Raw genomic sequence first — 20,650 nt, forward strand, 5'->3', positions numbered from 1 at the left:
AATGATCAGTCCACGGAATAATCCCAGTGGAGATGCAGTATACTTGGTGGCAACATTATGTGCTGCACATGCTTCTTAACCATTTCATATCTTCACCTAAATCCCAGCCTGGATAGCCCAGGCAAACTTGATCTCATCAGATCTGAGAAGCTAAGCAGGGTTGTCCCTGCCTAGTATTTGGATGGGACACCTCCAAGCAATACTAGGGTGATAGAATCATAGAATCATAGAGTTGGAAGGGGCCATACAGGCCATCTAGTCCAACCCCCTGCTCAACGCAGGATTAGCCGTAAGCATCCTAAAGCATCCAAGAAAAGTGTCCAGCCTTTGCTTGAAGACTGCCAGTGAGGGGGAGCTCACCACCTCCTTAGGCAGCCTATTCCACTGCTGAACTACTCTGACTGTGACAAGGGCAAACCAAACTACCTCTGGACATCTCTTGCCCAGTTGCCAGACAATCTTAGAATCTCCTGACTACATAACACACGTTCCAGCGTGGTGTACTGGTTAAGAATGGCGGCTTCTGGCAAGCTGGTTTAGATTCCCCACTCCTCCACATGCAGCCAGCTGGGTGGCCTTGGGCTTGTCACAGCCCTGTTAGAAGCTGATCTCACAGAGAAGTCTCTCTCAACCTCACCCACCTCACAGGGTGTCTGTTGTAGAGAGAGGAAGGGAAGGTGGTTGTAAGACTCCTTTGGACAGTGGAAAGCGGTGTATAAAAACCAACTCTTCTTCTTCTAAACAAACAAACAAACAAACCATCCTACAAGTTTGCAGTACATACTGGATTGGATTTATTTTGGTTTTTTATTTGTTAGTATCTTTCTCTACAATTAGGCAGTTTACCAAGAACAATTGTCATCGCCAAAGACCATTCCACCAACCTGCTTTCTGCCAGCTAGCAGATGCTCCGTCGTCAGCAAGGTGGCTGCACAAGCTTCCTCTTTGCTCAGCTCACAGCTGCTGGCAAATTTATATCTGTCCGGATGCTTCTGTGATTTACACCAGCAGTGGGGCTGACAGTGCTGCTTCATAAACTTCTCAGTAAGGCTGACATGATCCATTTTGTGCATGAGCTGGTTTTAGGGAAGAAGAAAAAAGAGATAAATGGGGTTCAAGGACTCTTGGTAACAAACAGGGGGGAAAGGTCAGGGCATTATCACAGGCCAACTATAGCAGTAGAACTTCACTTCCTGCTCGGGGCTGGCAGGAGGGTTTGAAATAAAGTCTCCATAGTGCTCTATGACCCCCAACACACGGAAATGCCAGCCTCCAGGTGGGACCTGGGGATCCCCTGGAATTTTGTGTTGTCTCCAGACTACAGAGATCAGTTCTCCTGGAGAAAATGGCTGCTTTGGAGGGTGGACTGTGTGGCATTGTACTCCAGACCCGAATTTCCCGAAGTTTCCCATAGACCGTTTATGCACTGGAGGTTTCATGCCGGGCTGCAGGTTGGAGTTTAAGTCGTGGCAGGTTGCCCCATTTCTTCTTGCACTCACACGGGGGAGCATTTGGCCCGGTGCACCTCATCTGCCCCTGATCTGTGCTTCTGCACGGGAGGTGGGGAAATGAAGTTCCCAGTGCATAAACGGTCATACTGGAACTGGCAACCCAGCCCTCCATCCCCCACTGGTGGCCCAGGGGGACCTGGCACTCCCACCAGCACATAGGTTTTGTGTCTTTACTGGCTTTGTTTCAGGCAACAGTTGACAAATGCATCTTTAACTGAGTTGGCACCTCCATGCAAGGAGAAGCTTCCCCTTTGATATCTGAATGTTGACAGCTATTGGGCACAGGGCATCTCCTCCCAAAAAGATGTCAGATTTGAGCATCCATGCCAACCTAGAAAGCCACACATCCTTAGGTCTTCCTCTGGAGCAGCCCACACTGGCAACTGGCGTGATTGTTATACATATGCAAGCTTGTCACCTGAGCTTGTAGACATACTTCTAAGGTACTTGCTTTATCAAGGAAACTGCTTCGCCTCAAATCTCCCAGGCTGACACAGAAGCACCAACATTTGGCCTCAAATAATGGTGGTGGCGGCGGTGGTAGAGGAAGGGCCAACTAACTAGCCAATCAGAGCATTCTCTCCTCCCTCTAACAGCCATTGAATATACCGAGGTCATAACGCCCGCTAACATTTGCAGGTCAAGGTACTGTGACAGGCACAGCTACACAACTTGGTTGGAAAGTGGGTAGCCCTAAATCCATTCCTTGATCATTCAAAAATACATAGATACCGAGAGCAATTATATAATTAACAAGAAAGCCCATTTAAAAGCCAGCATGTGAGTGGGGTTATAACCATCAATCGGCCTTTCATCGGGAGGGCTTGGATGTGAAAAGCAGCCCTGGATCAGCTGGCTAGCCCTGTGGCACTGTGAGCCAGCACTGCAGGGCCCATTCAGCTCAGACCAGGCCAATGGTGACCAGGAGGGGGGTGGTAGCTTACCCACCGCTGCACCTCCACCACTGCAAGAGGGGCAAATGGTGAGCCAAGATGGATCATTGCTGCCATTGAGCTGTCAGAGTCAAGTGGCTTCTGCAATGTTGACAGAGTTGGTCAAGCTTGGCTTTTGGTTGCTCCTGGCGTGACCTGGATAGCCCAAGCAAGCTCAGCCCCATCAGATCTCAGAAACTAAGCAGAGTTGATGACCCTGGCTAGCACTTGGAGAGGTGTCATGACATGGGAACAAGTAATGGCAAACCTTCAAACGTCTCTTGCCTGGCAGCCAGGCACTCTCAAGATCATCTGGCTATGCTACACATGTGCCATATGATAACTGAACAATAAATACATGCACCTGCCCTGCAACTGGAAAGCAGCTTCCCAGAAACTTTCTCAGGAAGCTAAATGGCCAGTCGTTCCCTGAGCATCAGACATTTATAATTATTTTAATAGTTAGATCTGGCCTTTTGATGGCCAAGACAGCTAATAAACTGCTTCTAACTCAAAATGTAAGTTAAACATCCTAAAATAAACAAAATAAAGCTCATGGCTTGAATAAATCTTTGTTGATCTTAAAGGTGCTATTGGATTCAAATTTTGTTGTGCTTCTTCAGACCAACACAGCTATCCACTTCAATAAAGTAAGACAATCAAGCAGCTGAAACGGTTGACCTGATCTAAGTCATCCTTAGCAAAGCCTCTGAAAAAGAGCCAACACTGCCTGGCACCTGAGAGAACTAGAGTTGCCAGCCCTGGGCTGGGAAATTCCTGGAGATGGTGCTTGGAAAGGGCAGGATTTAGGGAGGGGGTGGAATGGTGCCCACCCACTCTCCAAGGGAGCCATTTTATCCAGCAGAACAGATCTTGGTAGCCTGGAGATTGGAAATTACTTCAGGATTTTTCCAGCCCCCAACTGGAAGTTGGCAACTGTAGCCTTTCCAGCTCTTACCCTTTAAGCTTTTTATACCCTGTTTTTTGATAGTTGAAGGAGTCCCAAAGCAACTTAGAAACATCTTTCCCTTTCTCTCCTAACCCCAGACACCCCAAGAGGTAGGTGGGGCTGAGAGAGCTCTGAGACAACTGTGACTGGCCCAAGGTTACCCAGCTGGTTGGATGTGGAAAAGTGGGGAATCAAACCTGGTTCTCCAGATTTGAGGCTGCTGTTCTTTAACTGCTACACCAAGCTGACTCCAAAGGTACTACTAGATTTCTGCTTTATTTTGAGTAGAAGCTCTCCAGAATCTTACTGCCACTATATAGAAGGCCCTGCGCTGTGGATCCATGATGATGGAAACTGGAACAGGGCCTCGAGGAAGATTTTTCTGTCCACATGGGAGAATAAAGGATCCTGGACCCAGATTGGTGAACTGAAACAGTGCCAACATCTGCCATTTACATTTTTATCGCCCTTTTCCTCCAAAGAACTCAGGTTGACACATGCAGCTCTTCCTTCTCTATTGCATTCTCTTTTTAGGCGGTTATGCTGAGAGATTGTCAAGGTCAGACAACAGGCTGTGTGTATGCCCACAGAATTTCATGGCTGAGAGGGGATTTGAACCCAGGTCTCCCTAACCCCTGCACCCTAATGTGCAGTAGTAGTCCAGGAGAGTGACATTATTAGCAGACTGTAGTCAAGGAGCACTGACAGTGAGCGGCTGTTATGGCCATGAAAACTCACCAAGGTCTTCTAAATTGAAACCTGTGATGTGCTGCAAATTCCACAGCACTCAGACGCCTCCACTTAAGCAATTAATCCACCATCGTTGGATGAATGTCTGTTGTGGGACATGGTGTGAACTTCACTCTCTGAGCAACAGATGGCACCAAAGGACCACATATTCCCTAGACTAGAGAACAGCAGTGGCAGAGAGGGGGGAATGGACCTGTCTACCTTGCATACCCCTTCACAGATTGTGCATCTGACGAAGGAAGCTTTGAGTCTTGAAATCTTACGCCCTAGAACTCTTGACAGTCTCTAAGGGGCTACTGAACGTGAGCCTAACTGTTCTCCTGCAGACCAACACGGCCACCCTCTGAAGCTGCATTTTAAGGTACATTGAAAACTATTTCAACTATTCCACTTTTAAGAAACTCACAGCCCTCTTGGACTCCCATCTCTTTAAGTCTTGTTGACCACAGGACTCTACCCAACATACCTTAAAGTCTGTTAAAATCTGCTTTCCTGAAGTCCAGTCTATACATCTGACTACGTTTTCTCTTTCTCCCCTGGTTCCCCACTCTACTTTCAGGGAAATGAAGCTGTCGGCAAGACAAGTTAAGGGAGTTTGTATTTTTAGCAGAGCTGGTCTTCCAACCGATATCTGGGTAATTAAAGTCACCCATGACCACTGTTTCCCCCCTCTTTGAGAATTGTGTAATTTGGTCTAGTAGTATCTCATCCAAGTCCTCTGACTAGCTTGATGGTCTATAGTGGACCCCCCACAACAATACCATTCTCCTTTCCTATCCCTGTCATATTTACCCAAACACACTCAATTGAACTTTCATGCTCAAGTGGCACCAAAGGACACTGTATTTATTCACAAGTATAAAGATTCTTAATATATATTGCTACACCTCCCCCCTTCCTTACTTATCTGTCCCTTTTGAATATATTTTACCCCTCAATTCTAGTATTCTAGTTGTGAATATTATCGCACCAAGTTTCTGTGATTCCTGTTAGGGCATAGCCCCTTCCTCTATTACGACTACTATTTCCTCCTGCTTGTTTCCCATACTCTGTGCATTAATCCAGAGAGATTGTAATCCATCCTTCGTGCCCCATTAAGGGAATAAAAGGAAGCTGGTCATAAACTGCAACGTTTGTATGAAAGAAGGGGGCTTTGAAAGATGAAAGTTGCTTCACAATTTTTTTGGAAAGGATTGGGCAGAGATAAAAGCAAAAAAAGCAAAACATGGCCCTTAAAATCTTCTAAAAATATGACAATGAACAGCAAACAAAGCATCATGGCATTTCCAGTGCATTTATTTGCTAGGAAAAGAGCTGCACTGGTGCCATTCTGCAAAAGGTTTGTTAAGGTGAAGTCAGTAGTGGAGAGGGAGAGGCATCCTTAGGACCCAGGGGAATCCACAGAAAATCCTCTCATGCATTCAATATGAGGAGTTCCTTCCCTCACTGGTCAGGGATTCTCAGGTGTCTTGGTAACCAAGCTCCCTCCCTCCCTCCTTCTTCCTCCTCTTCTCCTCTCAGGCCGCTGCTTTCCTGTACTTTCATCCCACTCGATGCTTGCCCTTTTAGCATCTCATCTCCCTCCCTGATGAAATGGCCAGCGAATAACCCTCCACCATGAATGACCAATACCACCGAGCAGCCAGGGATGGCTACTTGGACCTGCTAAAGGAAGCTACCAAGAAGGAGCTAAACTCACCTGATGAAGATGGCATGACCCCCACTCTATGGGCTGCCTACCATGGCAACCTGGACGCTTTAAGGCTGATAGTTAGCAGAGGGTAAGTCCTGCCTTGTGCCCTGTTCATTATTGCTTGAAATTCAGGGCTTGATGCTGCCCCATGGTGTGTTTAATTCACAGGCCAGGCAAGTGCTTATTTCTGTGCATTGGCGAGAACAACAGTCTCGTAGCCATTCCCTGCATCCTTGCCCTTAAGGGAAATGGTCAGGAGTTCCTGTATAAATCTGTGCAAGTCTGAAATTCTTGATGAAATTTATTTCTCCACACACATGCTTTAAAGCCACACTTCCTCGCATAGTTTCCACAGCTCCGGGTGTACTTTTCAAATCTGGTTTGTGAACTTTCCTTTGTTTTCATCTGTCAACCTTGATCCTACCTACCATCTTTTTATTTCTCAGTTTCTTATGGTTAAAGCACTTGGGAACTTCTCCTGTGTTATATGTCTGGAGAGACAATAGATTATAGAGCTGAAACATTGTTTGCAGTGGTGCATCTAAACATTGTTTGTAGCTGACGATTGTCTCTTGCCAAACAGGTGTTGTCTGTTTTTGAAATTGTACAAACCCCAGCAAAACCTCCTTACTTGAGGTGAAACAGGAAAAATCCCTCATTCAAAACATTTGCAGCTCTCCCAAAATATTATCACCCATTTCCAGCCTTGCTTTTCTTTATAGCTCCATTCTGCATATTCCCCAGTCCAGTGCCAAAAAGGTTGGAGATGACCTGCCAACTGGATGCTGGACTTTCAATTTGGTTGTCTATGAGGACAAGGAGAAAATTTCTTTGCCTCCCGAAGCCCTGATACTGTTAATTATAGGAGAGGAGCTAAGAATGGAGGAATCTAAGACCAAGAGAGAAAACTGAACAAGTGGCTTCCATTTCTAGGTTTATGCTACCCAAGAGGGATCATCCTCTTTCCCACAAAGGCTAAATGTTATCAGAGGAGAGGAATATCAATAGTTGAAGCTGTCTTATACATCAGATAGTTCTTTCCTTTAGGAGTTACGTAGCAGATCTACTGTGAACACAACCATGATTTGACATGAAATGAGTCCATGATTCCTGTTTCAACAGAGGCTAAGAAATCCTGGCTTGCCTGAGGCCACTCAGTGAATCCACAGGACTAGTCAATGCTGCATCCATTGCAGACTTTTGTCCTTAAAAGTGTGACAGCAATGTAACAACCTGGAATTTCTTGGGCCAATGCCTGATTCAAGGGCTGGCACAGTCAGGTAACTGCCAAGGATTGGGGCCTAGCAGTGACCAGACACATTTACTCCACTCAATAAATGGAAGACTGCTCCAGAAGCCTCTGCATTGACTAAGAAAAGAGTGTGTGGGAGAGCACATGTGGCTTTATGTGTGGACTGTGTCCCATTTCCTCCAACTCTTCTCCCAGGAAGAAATGGAAGATCAACCTAGAGATCACTGTAAGGTCACAGAGTCTCTGGGGCAATGTCCAGTTTCCTGGTTTAGAAACAGCAATGCTGAAGACTTAAGTTCCCTTTACTCCTACTGGCACTGACTCTATAAAGGTAGTTGGATGCTCATGCACTCATGTGTGAGTAGAGACAGATGGAGGGCCCTGTACTTACTGTAGGGCCCAGGAGAGGAGAGCCCTGCTCCTGGCAAAATCTGGAGCTGGCCCTGTCAGGTTGATTTTTCCATAAAATCTTCTAAGGATTGTAATCATAAATCAAAGCCAAGGCACTTGGGAACAAGGGCTATCCTTATTTTATTTAAAAATCTTCATGTTTCACAGTAAACACATTTTGAAGGTTTCTCCTTTTTCAGATTTCATGATGTTTAGGCTTTGGGCAGCTATCTCATTTCCTTGGGAGTAACCTCTATTGAACGACAGGGAATGAGGTGGCTGGATGGAGTCACTGAGGCAGTCGGTGCAAACTTAAATGGACTCCGGGGAATGGTAGAAGACAGGAAGGCCTGGAGGATCATTGTCCATGGGGTCGCGATGGGTTGGACTTTGCACCTAACAACAACAACAAAACCTCTATTGAACTCAGGAGAACCTTTCTTCCAAAGAAAATATGCAGAGATCTATAGTATTGGGTTGCATATCAAAGTTCCATCAAGATGTCACAACTCTGATCTGATTAAATGATGGGTACTCCTTTCCTCAGAAGGGCTACATATCTCGGCCCTGGTCAGCTACAGCCCCTGCCTCTGTAATTTTGCCAAAGGACTGCTATGTCAAAGGACCTCAGCATCCAGTCGTGCTTTGGGCCTGGGTGAGGGCTATGCCACCACAAAGGAGCTTAAAAAGTAGGTTTCTGTTGCAAGGAGTTGTTGATGTATGCAAGTCAGAATATATGGTCCCAGCCCCCCCCCCCCCATCTTTCTGGCATCTCAGCTAGTGGTTAATTAACTGAAAGATATGTGTTTGCTGTCTTCAGACACATACAGAGCAGACAAATGCTCATGCCCTTTTGGTGACTAATGTGATTGGGAAGATAGATCGGGACATGTTTTTTCCACTGACTTTTTCGCTGATCAGGGAGGGAAGAAAAATAAATGCACAATTAAAACAGCATAGAATTTGCAAGTCGAGCTAGCTTTACTGTACTCAGAGGAGTAAGATTATAGAACTTCAGCATCAGTTAGGGCCTTTTCATGTATCTGTAATGTCATTTCTTTTGAAAATTAACTACTGTACAGTTTCCTCTTTTAGTGTCGCTGATGCTGATGGCTGTACAGACAACATAATTAAGGGATTTAATAGTACAGAAATGATCAGGCTTTCTTAGGGGTATTGCTGCTGAAACTCACACTAATCAGATACATTGAATGTAAGGATGGGACCAAACTAGGAAAACACGGATTGGGTTTGGGGTGTTTCCTGATGAACCAAACCAATTCAGGAAGTTTGGGATGCCAGTGGGTGACTCCCTAGGGTCCTGGAGACACCAAAAATCACAGGCCATCGCCATCTTACTCTCACACCATCTTGCCTGTTCATCAAGTTTGGCAAAGATTGCACTTAGGGTGTGTGTGTGTGTGTGTGTGTGTGTGTGCAAGTTACAAATACCCAAACAAGGTGACCTGAAAAATGCTTTTTTGGGAGGTATCACATACGGGTTTGGAGTGTATACAACAGACCCTGTGAGAGGCATCAAATTCATGGTGGACCCCCTAGGATGCCCCCCTACATACTCTACAAGTTACATGTAGAAGATCTGAGTTACAAACACCCAAACAAGGTGACCTCAGGAAAGTGCTTTTCAGGGAGATCTGAGGAATAGGCTCAGGGGTGTATAGTATCAGCGTCAGTGAGCTAAAGGCGTAAAAACTGGTAGACCTGCTTAGATGTGGCCTGACTTGGGGGTTTGAGTTACAGCCTGCCAAAGAAGGAGCTCTCAGGAAAGAGCTTTCAGGGAAAATGTTGTCAGATGTGTGCTCCAATCCTTGTTGAGCCCCAGTGAGTGGACACCTAGGATCCAGATTCATTTTTGCGGTCACCTTTGCAGTGGCAAGAGTCAATGGTGATGGATATGGAGCAGAGCCATCCAACAAGTGGAAAGCCCCCTGGAGCCTGAAACAAGGGAAGGCAATAGGAGAAGAAGGAAAATATCCTTAAACAAGACACTTTGGTCATGCCCAGTGCTCAGGCCTAAAAGTCTGGGCCTAGTGATCACCTTGCCCACAAAAAGTGGAGGTGGCTCATGGAAGAGAGTTGTGACTCATGACACAAGTGGAGGCAGCTGAGAGTCAGGCCCAGAGGGAACCAAGAGAAAAAGAGGGAAAGAAAAGGAAATAGGAAGACAAATCCTTAAGTAAACTCATGGCAATGTGGTCATAGCAGTCACCTTAACAGGAGGACAGTCAGACTCTGTGCCCTAGTATGCCTCCATAGCACAAACAGCCAAACCGAGATATAGCACAGTACTGCCAGAACAATATGAAGCCAGGATGGTTCTGTAATGCATCTTGTCTCTGAAGACCTCAGAGCTGATTTGGCCCCGCCCTGCCATATTGCTAGCAGGTATACTTGAAAGCCATGTTGGTGGAGGACCTGCCAGGTCTGGAGTACATGACCAACTTTTATAATACTTGGCGTTGGTTATAAAACATACTGGGAGGGTTTGGCCATAACCTGTAATCATGTTGCCAGCAGGCAGATTGAAAGGGCAGGTGACTACTGAGAAAGGACCCATCAGGTCTAGAACATACCTAGTTCATCACTGTGTAGTCTCACACACAGTCGGGGACCTGGACCTAGGTGGGCTCACATCCCTGGAGGATTTGGCACTGCCCAGCAGGCAGTCTGAAAGGTCAGATGGCCCCTGAGAGAGGACCCATTGGGCCCGGCTTAGCAAAACCTGCATGTGACATGGCCTGATACAGAGTTGGGATCACACCCAAGTGTCCTTGACTATTGCTGTCATCATGGTATTGCTTATTTGGACACTGAACTTGTGTGACCTTTAATGGGGATCCCATTGCCAGTATTTCAAACTCTGATCGCCCACGAAGCTAAGTATACAGTCAGTGTTAAACATATATGAGTCAGTAATTGATCCTAATAGTGAAGTAGCTAGCCCATTTTGATAATGAAAGCAGCAAAACCAGGCTATACTCTTGTAACTGAGCATCAAGTGAAAGGGCAGAGGGGAAGAGGCAGAAAGAAAGTTAATTGTTCAGATTAAGAAATCCTGTCTCTGTGTGTCCACAACTCCTTACAGCCCTTGCCTTGCTGTAATACGAATAGTGTTCATTCAGGGACCTACCTTTCAATTGGATTAATGTGCTTAACTTACGGAAGAGAAAGGGATTCAGGGAAATTCTGGCTTATGTGACAATCACCTCTAGACTGGATTTCTGCGACTCACTTTGCATGGGCTTACCCTTATCCCTGATCTGGAAGCTACAAGTGGTCCAGAATGCAGCAGCCAGAGTTCTCACAAGAACCCCGTGTAGGGCTCATATCCGGCCCATACTCCAGCAGCTGCACTGGTTACCAGTTGAACCCCTGGATCAAGCTTAAGGTTTTGGTAATCGCCTTTAAGGCCATACATGGTCTGGGCCCAGTGTATCTGAGGGATCACCTCTCTGCTTACGCCCCCCAAAGAGCACTACTCTCTGCCAACTCCAACTGGCTGGTGATCCCTGGCCCCAAGGAAGCACATTTGGTCTCAACCAGAGCCAGGTCATTCTCTGTCCTGGCCCCCATCTGGTGGAATAAGCTCTCAGAATAAGGTCGGGCCCTGTCAGAGTTAGCACAGTTCACAGGGCCTGCAAAATAGAGCACATCTGCCAGGCATTTGGTTGAGGTCAACTGAATTGACAACAATTACTGGGCCCCCAGAATGCCCCCTCCTATTCAGATATGCCCGTTAAGTACATCATGGGGCAATCCTGCATTGCCTAATCTGCGGGGTTACAGTTGATGTGTTAACAGTTCAATTATTAGTGATATTAATGTTATTGCTGTTGTTTTTACTTGATGCAGTTATTGAACCTATATTGTATCTGTCTTATGGCTTTCTTGTTCTCTGAAAGCTGCTCAGAGCCTCAAAGGGAGGCAGCATAAACAAACAAACAAACAAAAACAAACTTTGAGCAAGAGACACTGCAAGTTCTGGTAGGCACAACAACTACCTACTACACTGGATCTATTCAGGGGACTTTGATGTGGAAACCAGGAGGATGAAAGCCGCAGTAGAGAGGCACTAACTCAGTGCAGCTGAGACTCACGAGGAGGAAGATTGTGCCCCTAGTGGTGGGCCCCTGCCGAGCCCAGCCAGAGCATCCTTCCCTCTTGCAGGTGCATTGCAAGGTGTCCATGGCGCTGGCGCTGGCACTGACTGGGAGGTGGGTAAGCGGAGGCCCACAACTCCGAAGTGGTGAGGTTTTTGGTGGGTGGTGGTGGCTCATGGGGCTACCGCAGGAGGGGTGAGTGAGGCTAGCCAAGACCTCTTTCCCTCGTGAAGCAGGGTGGGGCAGAGCAGAAACCCAGCCAGCAGATGCCATGCCCCATGAAAAGGATGAAGAGAGGAGGCCTGGCCATTTGGCTCACCTCAGTGGCAAACGCTCCGTCCTCCTGCTGTCCTGGGTGTGCCTTAAGCCAGTGGTCCCCAACCTTTTTATCACCGGGGACTGGTCAACACTTGACAGTTTTACTGAGGCCCTGGGGGGGGGTAGTCTTTTGCCGAGGGATGTTGCTACCGCCGCCTGAGCCCCTGTTCCACTTGCTTTCCCACTGGTGCCCCAGACTTCCCGCCGCCTGCTAGCAGCAGCTGTGCAGTGCCGTACTGAGGGGGAGCCCCAGCCATGGCAGCCACTGGAGAGCACCAAAGGTGAGCCAGCGGCAGATTGGCAGGGCAGCCCCCGAGGCAGCAGCCGGGGAGGAGGACAAGGAGGAGCCGCGGCCCATTACCAACTGATTGACGGACCGGTCCCGGTCCCTGGACCGGGGGTTGGGGAACACTGCCTTAAGCTGCTCCATAGTCCTGGGTCTCTCACATCTGCATTCTGTCTCTTGCCACCAGGTCAAAAGTCCAGGAGGGCAGTGTATGCAGGGGAGCTGGGACAGAGCAGACGCTGGCTTCCCACCAGCCAGATTGTAGCTCAGCTCCCAGGCATGGATGCTGCATTCGTTCCCCCCCTGCACTCTGGCCTAGGTGATGGGAAGCCTGGCCTGGATGAGGCCGTGTTTACTGCAGGCCTCTCTGCCATGGCCACATCCCATTGGAGGTCACCAGAAGAGACCTAGAGGCTGGGGCCTGTCTGGGAGATGCTGCAGATGTGATGCAGCACAGTGACCCCAATAGCCCTGGGACTATGCCCCAGCTTTAGTCACACCCAGGACAGCAGGAGGACAGGGTATGTCTCCACATTATTTACGACAATCTGATCCTCACAATAATGTTTTTTGTCTTTTCTATCAAGATAGCACAGAATATTTTCCACAGATTTCCTATCTTGAATAAATCCTGTATTTCCACAGAAGGGGGCCTTTTTGTGCTCCCTTTTCAGAGGTTATCTATGTAGAACTGGGCCATGATAAGAATCCAATACACACTGGGAGCATGGGCCAACATCCGGCTACAGGTGTGGCTCTCCACCACAAAGCTAAAACAACTGGAGTTCATCATGTTGTAACTGATGAGGATCAGACTACAACCAACAACATCATGTGTTGTGTGTCTCTCAGTGTCATCTACATAATTCTGTAACCAGAAGAAACCATGTGAATAAGCCACTCCCAGCACAGATGGCCACATGTGACTATGAAAGGTCACTGAGGAGAATTACTGGGGAGCATTTTATGTTGCTCATAAAATGCAGGGACTTCAGCATTTCACAAAAGCTCCTGAGGCTGTGGGTGCGTGGTGCTCATAGGTACGCTTCAGATTAAAAAAAAACAAAAACAAATGTCTGTGTTACATCTCCTGCTCTCTGAAAGACTGCACGTGCAATCAGAGGCCAGTTGCTTCACCTCTTCACCATTCTGTTTCCCCACATCTATTATATTTGCTAGCCTACATTTAAAATACATTAGAGAGGTGCTCTGATAGGATCATTATGAAGATAAGGTACTCAAGCAAAACATATAATGCAGCCAGGAGGAAGAAAATTTTTGGAACGGAAAGGAATATTAAATTAACAGAACATATAAAGAAGAATTTATCTTTTTAATCTCCAGGAAGGGAATAATGAAGCACTATTGTTGTAATACATGGAGCATTTTTGTGGATGTGCCTGCTTCTGTGCACACTATGTTTGTCTTTTTTGTGAGAATTGGTACTGGATGAGGGCAGGGTTGTGCGGGTGGGGCAGAAGGGTTTGGTGGTGACCTGCCCTGTTCATTAGTCAGACAAAAAGCTTCTTTCATCCTTCTGGCTGTGCTCTAATGAGGGAAGAGAACACAATTAATGTGATGGCTGAGAAATGCAGGCAAGTTGGCATTTAGCACCACAGCTTCAGAGAGACAATCATTCTTCAGTGCAAGTTTGACAACCCTTTCTGCCAGGGGGCCAAGATGGGAGATGGGCCATTTTATGATCAGTTGGGATAAACATTTAAAGATTTCAAGCAATGAGATGTGGAGAAAGGGGTCTTCTTCTAACAAAGCAGCAGTATGCTGTTTTAGCCACAAAGCTCTCTTGTAAAGCACAGTGTTTCTATTCTCATTGTTTTATTCCTGAGTAAATGCAGCCCATATATCCCAGAGGAAATAGAATTCAGTTGCAGCCTGAATGTAGCATGGAGTTAAGATTGCAAGATTAATTGTACTTCCTGCTCTGGATCTGAATTACACATACACATGAAGCTGCTGTACAATGAATCAGTCCATTAATTCACCAAGGTCAGTACTTGACTGGCAGCTGTTCTATCAGGGTCTGCGGCAGAGGTTCTTCACATCACCTAGTGCCTTGTCCTTTTTAACTGGAGATGCCAGAGACTGAACCGAGGACCTTCTGCAAGTGAAGCAGAGGCTCTTCCACTGATCCACAGTCCCTCCCTTAATTACTATGGCTTGGGCTATTTTTGTAGGGTGCAAAAACCTCATGCTACAGTATTTGTACTGCTGTCCTCTATATCTCAGGAAAAAGGAAGACAGGATCTATATCCATCAATCTCATAGTTATAAGTAATGCTGAGGGGACTAAAGTCATGCATATATAGCTTGAGTGTCTAAATCATGCAGTACAGAGGCCAGATTCTAGAAATCCTGGTATAGTTAAGACTAATTGATATGAAAGTTGGGCTGCTTCATATCACATTTCTGTAACTCGAAAACAGGACATTTACAAGTTACCATGTCCAATGCCCCGTACATGCATTGAATCTCCATGGAATGATGTGTAAAAAGGACTTGTATGAAATATCAGTTTTTCTGAAATATTCTGAACTTTATAATAATATACTAGGGGCCAAGCCTGTTGCATTCAGGAATACAATGGGCGCTAGATAGGGGTGGTGGTGAACTCTGTGCACAGCCTCCCCCTTTCTCTAGGACTGAGAAAGGCTGCAGGCAGCTGTTATGCGGCAGGGATCTGCAGCCTCTGAGCCTTGGAGGGAAGTGGAAGGAGGAGGGGCTGGGGGACAGAAGGCGATTGACTGCTTGACAGACAAGCAAGCCAGTTGGAGGAGGAGGCACTCAGGAGTGGGACAGCCGCCCTGTCTGGGTGTTAAGTGCTGAGTGGCAATTAAGCCACGAGACATGCTTAACCTCCAAGGCCTTACCAGAAATATTAAGTGGAACAGATGCAATGAAGTTGTTTCTGTGTAGGAAGTTTGCAATAGTGGCTATATTGAAAAGGAAGGAGACTCAGTTTCTGTGAATTCCCTCAACCATGCTTTACTTGACATGCTTTACTTCAGGGGTAGTCAACCTGTGGTCCTCCAGATGTTCATGGACTACAATTCCCATGAGCCCCTGCCAGCAAATGATGGCAGGGGCTCATGGGAATTGTAGTCCATTGACATCTGGAGGACCGCAGGTTGACTACTCCTGCTTTACTTGACATCATGAAGATGTCACAGGCCTTTTCTACATGTCCCCCCCCCACGCCAATTCTGGCCCCATACTGCTTCAGTTTATCCCCCAGTTTCCCCACAGATTTTTGTGCCTATGTTTTTGTGTTTTGGTTATTCCCTAGATATTTTTTAAAATCACTTTTACCCTGATTTTTTTCTGGAAGCTGATTGTGAGTTTGCTTTCCCCCTCATGTGTGATGTTTTTGTTGGTTTTCTTTCTCCCACCAACTTCCACTCCACGTTTTAATGATTGGAGTGCTGTCATCCTCAAATTGTGTTCTCTTTCTCTCCCAGCCTGATGATAAGTGGCTTCACCCCTCACTCCCATGGCCCTAAAATATCCTTATCCATTGTTGCTCCTCTATATATTTATGAAACAGCCTGGGAGTGGGACGTGTCCGGCTGTCCAAGTTAGAATAGGGCCAATCAGGGTGCAGCCAGCTTTGCCCTGATTGGCCCTGCTCCTGCAGCTCCCACCCTCCGTCCCTGGACTCTAGCCTATTTGCTCTCAGACGCCTCAGTGCCTGGAACCAGCAGCAGGTAAGGGGAGAGGGCTCTGGGCAAAGGGTCATGATGGAGGGCTTGCTAACGAGGGCCTCTTGGCCTGCTAGGCTGGGCCTGATGATGAGGGCCTCCCGGCCTGCTGACTGCCTGCTAAGGAGCTCTGTCCCGGCCCTGATAACGAGCTGCCTAGCCCCCGCCTTCCCCACTTGATCTGGCCACCTTAAGCTGCCTGGCCAGGGGCCAGGGGAGGGGGCCCTTTCAAGGCCCGTTCTTAGGAACGGACTTTAAAGCTAGTTGATATATAAATACAGTGTTGAGCCTCTTGTGGCGCAGAGTGGTAAGGCAGCAGACATGCAGTCTGAAGCTCTTCCCATGAGGCTGGGAGTTCAATCCCAGCAGCTGGCTCAGCCTTTCATCCTTCTGAGGTCAGTAAAATGAGTACCCAGCGTCCTGGGAGGTAATGACTGGGAGAAGGCACTGGCAAACCACCCCGTATTGAGTCTGCCAATAAAACGCTAGAGGGCGTTAACCCAAGGGTCAGACATGACCCGGTGCTTGCACAGGGGATACCTTTACCTTTAATGATATTTTGAGCAGACTCTTAAAGTTCCCAGTTTTCATAAAAAGTAAATCTCAAGGGAAAAGACACATCTACATGACAGAACAGGCTAAAGCAGAGAGCCCCAACCTTTTTGAGCCTGTGGGCGGCCTCTGAAATTGTGACACGGTGTGGTGGGAGCAGTCACAAAATGGCTACTGCAAGAAAAGAAGCCAGCTATAACATGGCTGCCTTAGCTTACCTTCAGTCGCACAATGAAGATTCTCGTGCTACGGTGGCAGCTGCTGCCAAAGCAACATCTTTAAAAATCTGCAAAGCCAATCAAATCTCCAACAGCCATTTAGAAATCTTGTGGCTAAAAGCCCCACCTGACTTCATCCCACTTTCTAAAAACACTTCCCAGGCACCAAGAAAGCTGTTGACAAGTGTGTCCATGGGCACCACGTTTGTAACTCCAGAGCAGGGGTAGTCAAACTGCGGCCCTTCAGATGTCCATGGACTACAACGAACTCTGGCAGGGGCTCATGGGAATTGTAGTCCATGGACATCTGGAGGGCCGCAGTTTGACTACCCCTGCTCCAGAGCTATAGACTCATTTTTAAAACTGGAAGCTGGGAACTATAATTACTATTTAAGAGTAAACTATACCAATATTTTAGGGCTTTTAAATAATAAGTGTGTGTGTGTGTGTGTGGGGGGGGTGCTGCGATGCCACTGATGACAACAGCAGCTTCCCTTGAAAATCCTCATTTTCTTCTGGACATGTCTTAAATAAACTGACTCCACAACTGTGGAAGTACACGATGAAGGCAGATGTGCAGAAGAGCTGTGCCCAAACCAATTCCAGTGCTTGTGGCTCAGCAATCAAGAAAATCAAGATTAAGTTGAGCATGCAGGAAAGATTACAAACTTTCGGCTTTAATTAACCATCTGCAAAGTGGAATACTAATATTTGCTCTAGGAATGGCATATGTTTGGATAGTCTGGGGGTGCTCAGGGAAAGACTGGAGATAAGGGTACCCTAAAGTAACCATTATCAACTACTAGTAAGTGTTGCACCAAGTGGTGGGGGCCTTCTATGGCAGCGGTGCCTAAGGATGGGTAGCATAAATGGTAGCTGGTGGTTGTGCTGGGAGTTACTCATTTGGAATCCATAGAATTTCTCTTCTATAAAAAAGTAGGCCACAATGTTTAGGGAGGGGTAATTGGAGCAATTTCTCCCACAAGTAGCTTTGTAGAGCTGGGAAATGTTGCTTGCTCTTCATCTTAATCCATCCTCCTCTTATATAGCCACTGACCAATTTTCTTTCCCCGTGGAAATTCTACAGTCATTCAATTTCCCTCCATGTTTATCTTGTTTGTCTGAACATGTTCTCTCATCACCAGGAGGATTTCTCTTCCCACCTGCTGTTATCAGACTGCAGGGAGTGTAATAGATACCAGATTCCAGGGCTTCTTTAGATCTTCTAAGAAATTGACCTAATTCAGCCTATTTATACTAGTCTTTCCAAAAGCCAGGCTTCAGATGCCTTCCCAATCCTGATGCCTATGGCAATACTAACACAGTATTTTATATTAACTCAATAGCTGCTCATCAGCTGATGGTGGGGATTGCAAACATACAACTAGAAGTGATAAGAAAGGTCTGGTTTACTGGCTATTGATTTCAAAGAGATACCCAGACCTCTGACTTCTTCACAGCTCTCTCCCCTTTGTGATGATGGGGTCCTCCCCCCTCCCACTGATATTGTCCTCTCTTTTTTAGTTTTCTAATTGTCCATTTTCTACCTGTGTTACTGCCAGAAAAGCAGTTCAGGAGAAAAAGGGAGATACACAGAAGAATATGCAACATTACTGTTTTTATTCTTTCTCTGCTCCAAAGAAATGCTGGTTATTTGAAAAAGTGTTGGAACAGCTGATTAAAAAAAAATAATAAAGGCCATTCTGAAAGGGCATACAAACTTATTTCACTAGCAATTATCCATAACTTACAACACAGTTGTGGCTGACTTACTATAGGTACTCTAGCAGTCTGGCTCACTAATAGGGCTGATTTCACCTTGGCTCCTATAGATCATAACAATTAAAAGACCCCTTTAAGGTATCCAAAAACTTTAGAATATGCCCTTAACATAGTATGTTATTTTTAAAAGTCATGCCAGGAGCCCATACCCTTAAAAGTAAATGTCTTAGCCAGCCTCCTATACAACAAACCAACAAAAGCTTAGACGGGAGTTTCGATTTTTATTCTGACAGGAATTTTGTGCATGACAGAAAGGAATTTAACATGTGTCATTCCCTCTCACATAGCATCACCACTGAGCTGAGAATAGAGATGCCATAGTCCAGGTGGGACCTGGGGATCCCCCAGAATTACAACCCATCTTCAGACTACATAAATCAGTTCCCCTAGAGCAGTGGTCCCCAACCCTCGGTCTGGGGACCGGTACTGGTCCGTGGATCAGTCGGTACTGGGCCGCAGTTCCTCCTCCCCGGCTGCTGCCTCGGGGGCTGCCCTGCCACTCTGCCACCAGCTCACCTTTGGTGCTCTCTGGTAGCCGCCATGGCTGGGGCTCCCCCTCGGTGTGACACTGCGCAGCTGCTGCTGGCAGCGCTCCCCAGCGGGCAGCTGGAAGTCAGGGGTGCTTACGGGAAAGCAAGCAGAGCAGGGGCTCAGGCGGTGACGTATGGGAGGACGGCATAAAAATCTAATAAATTAAAAAAAATCCCCAGGCTCCACCTCCAAATTTCCAGGATTTGCTTAACTGAAGCTGGCAACCCTACCCCCTACCACTTGCCACTGACCAGGAGGGAGTGAGCACCCCTCGTTGAGAAAAACAACACTAACTACATTTCTGCTTGTTATATGGCTGCAAAAGCATGGTCAGAAAAAGGGAGAATATATATCTGTTGCATTCCAATCTGTGGTAATATATGGATAGGTTGATAAGATAATTTTGTATCATGAGCCACTGGTTGCAATGTGTGTGACTGTGTGCATGTTTTAAAATGAGGTGCCGTAATACTGTTTACTCAGTGCTACAAAGCGATTTCAAGTTAAGATACAGAGCAAGGTGTAAGAAATTTACTTATGCATTAGAGCCTCTTAAATTATTATGACTACCTCTTGACTGTATCTTGCTACCAGCCTTCCTCTCTATGCATTGTCTGTAAAGCCAGCTGAAACTGGCATTAGCTTGGCATAGGTACTTCCCCAGGTTTCCCCAGAGCTTGCTGACTCTGGCTTCAATTTATTTTGTAATTGCAAATAATAATTACACATAATTATATTTTTCCTGTTTGGAGGCAGTTTATTGTGTTTACCAGATCCTTGCTAAACCAATCGAGCCCTTTCCTCCAGACTAGCTATTTAGGATGGAATTGACTTTTGCTTCCACTTTTATTTTTAAACTGGACAGCCCAAACTGAATTTTCCATTGGTTTAAACGAGCCAAATCTGACAGACAAGCACTGACAAACACTGATCCCTCTGAGAGACTTCTCTCAGTGAGAGACTTCTGAGAGACTTCTCTCAGTGGGACCAATGGTTTGGCAGCCTTGGAGGCATCTAAAGGGACAATTAAAAGGTAAAGGTAAAGGTATCCTCTGTGCAAGCACCAGGTCATGTCTGACCCTTGGGGTGACGCCCTCTAGCGTTTTCATGGCAGACTCAATACGGGGTGGTTTGCCAGTGCCTTCCCCAGTCATTACCGTTTACCCCCCAGCAAGCTGGGTACTCATTTTACCAACCTTGGAAGGATGGAAGGCTGAGTCAACCTTGAGCCGGCTGCTGGGATTGAACTCCCAGCCTCATGGGCAGAGCTTTCAGACTGCACGTCTGCTGCCTTACTACTCTGCGCCACAAGAGGCTCCTAAGGGACAATTAGGTCCCTTTAAATGCCTCGGAGCCCAAATTGATTTGGTTATAGTCAAATCTCCAGAATCTGAATCCCTGTACTAACACTGGGATTCGGATGACTCGGGTATGCCGAACCAAAACAGCTGAACCTAAATGGTACCAAATCTTTTCTTCAGCGCACATCCCTATCTGCACAACTTTTACCCTTCTGCACTTTAAATTTTTTCTGTTCCATGTTTTTTAAATACTTGTTTTGTGATAATGAGAGTATCCACATAAGGCTCATTTTGTAGCATTGCCAACCTCCAGGTAGTGGCCGGAGAACTTCTGGGATTACAACTACA

The 20,650-nt window shown here is 46.5% G+C and overlaps 2 protein-coding genes across 3 annotated transcripts in view; one reads left to right on the forward strand and one right to left on the reverse strand.

The window, feature by feature from the left end:
- The window catches only part of OTOP2 (otopetrin 2), a 91,359-nt gene that overhangs the window by 13,124 nt on the left and 57,585 nt on the right, over window positions 1-20,650 (reverse strand). The window contains exon 2 of the mRNA XM_077327880.1: window positions 885-1,076. The gene's annotated coding sequence lies outside the window, so the exon portion shown is untranslated. The remainder of the gene's footprint in view (window positions 1-884; window positions 1,077-20,650) is intronic.
- Window positions 5,627-20,650, forward strand: part of USH1G (USH1 protein network component sans) — a 33,045-nt gene continuing 18,021 nt past the window's right edge. For both annotated transcript variants that reach the window (XM_077327878.1, XM_077327879.1), the window contains exon 1: window positions 5,627-5,923. In XM_077327878.1, the coding sequence (XP_077183993.1) occupies window positions 5,760-5,923 (164 nt within the window). In that variant the 5' untranslated portion in view covers window positions 5,627-5,759. The remainder of the gene's footprint in view (window positions 5,924-20,650) is intronic.

The sequence above is a fragment of the Paroedura picta genome, chromosome 3 (genome assembly GCF_049243985.1).
Source record: "Paroedura picta isolate Pp20150507F chromosome 3, Ppicta_v3.0, whole genome shotgun sequence".
In the NCBI taxonomy this organism is placed as follows: domain Eukaryota; kingdom Metazoa; phylum Chordata; class Lepidosauria; order Squamata; family Gekkonidae; genus Paroedura; species Paroedura picta.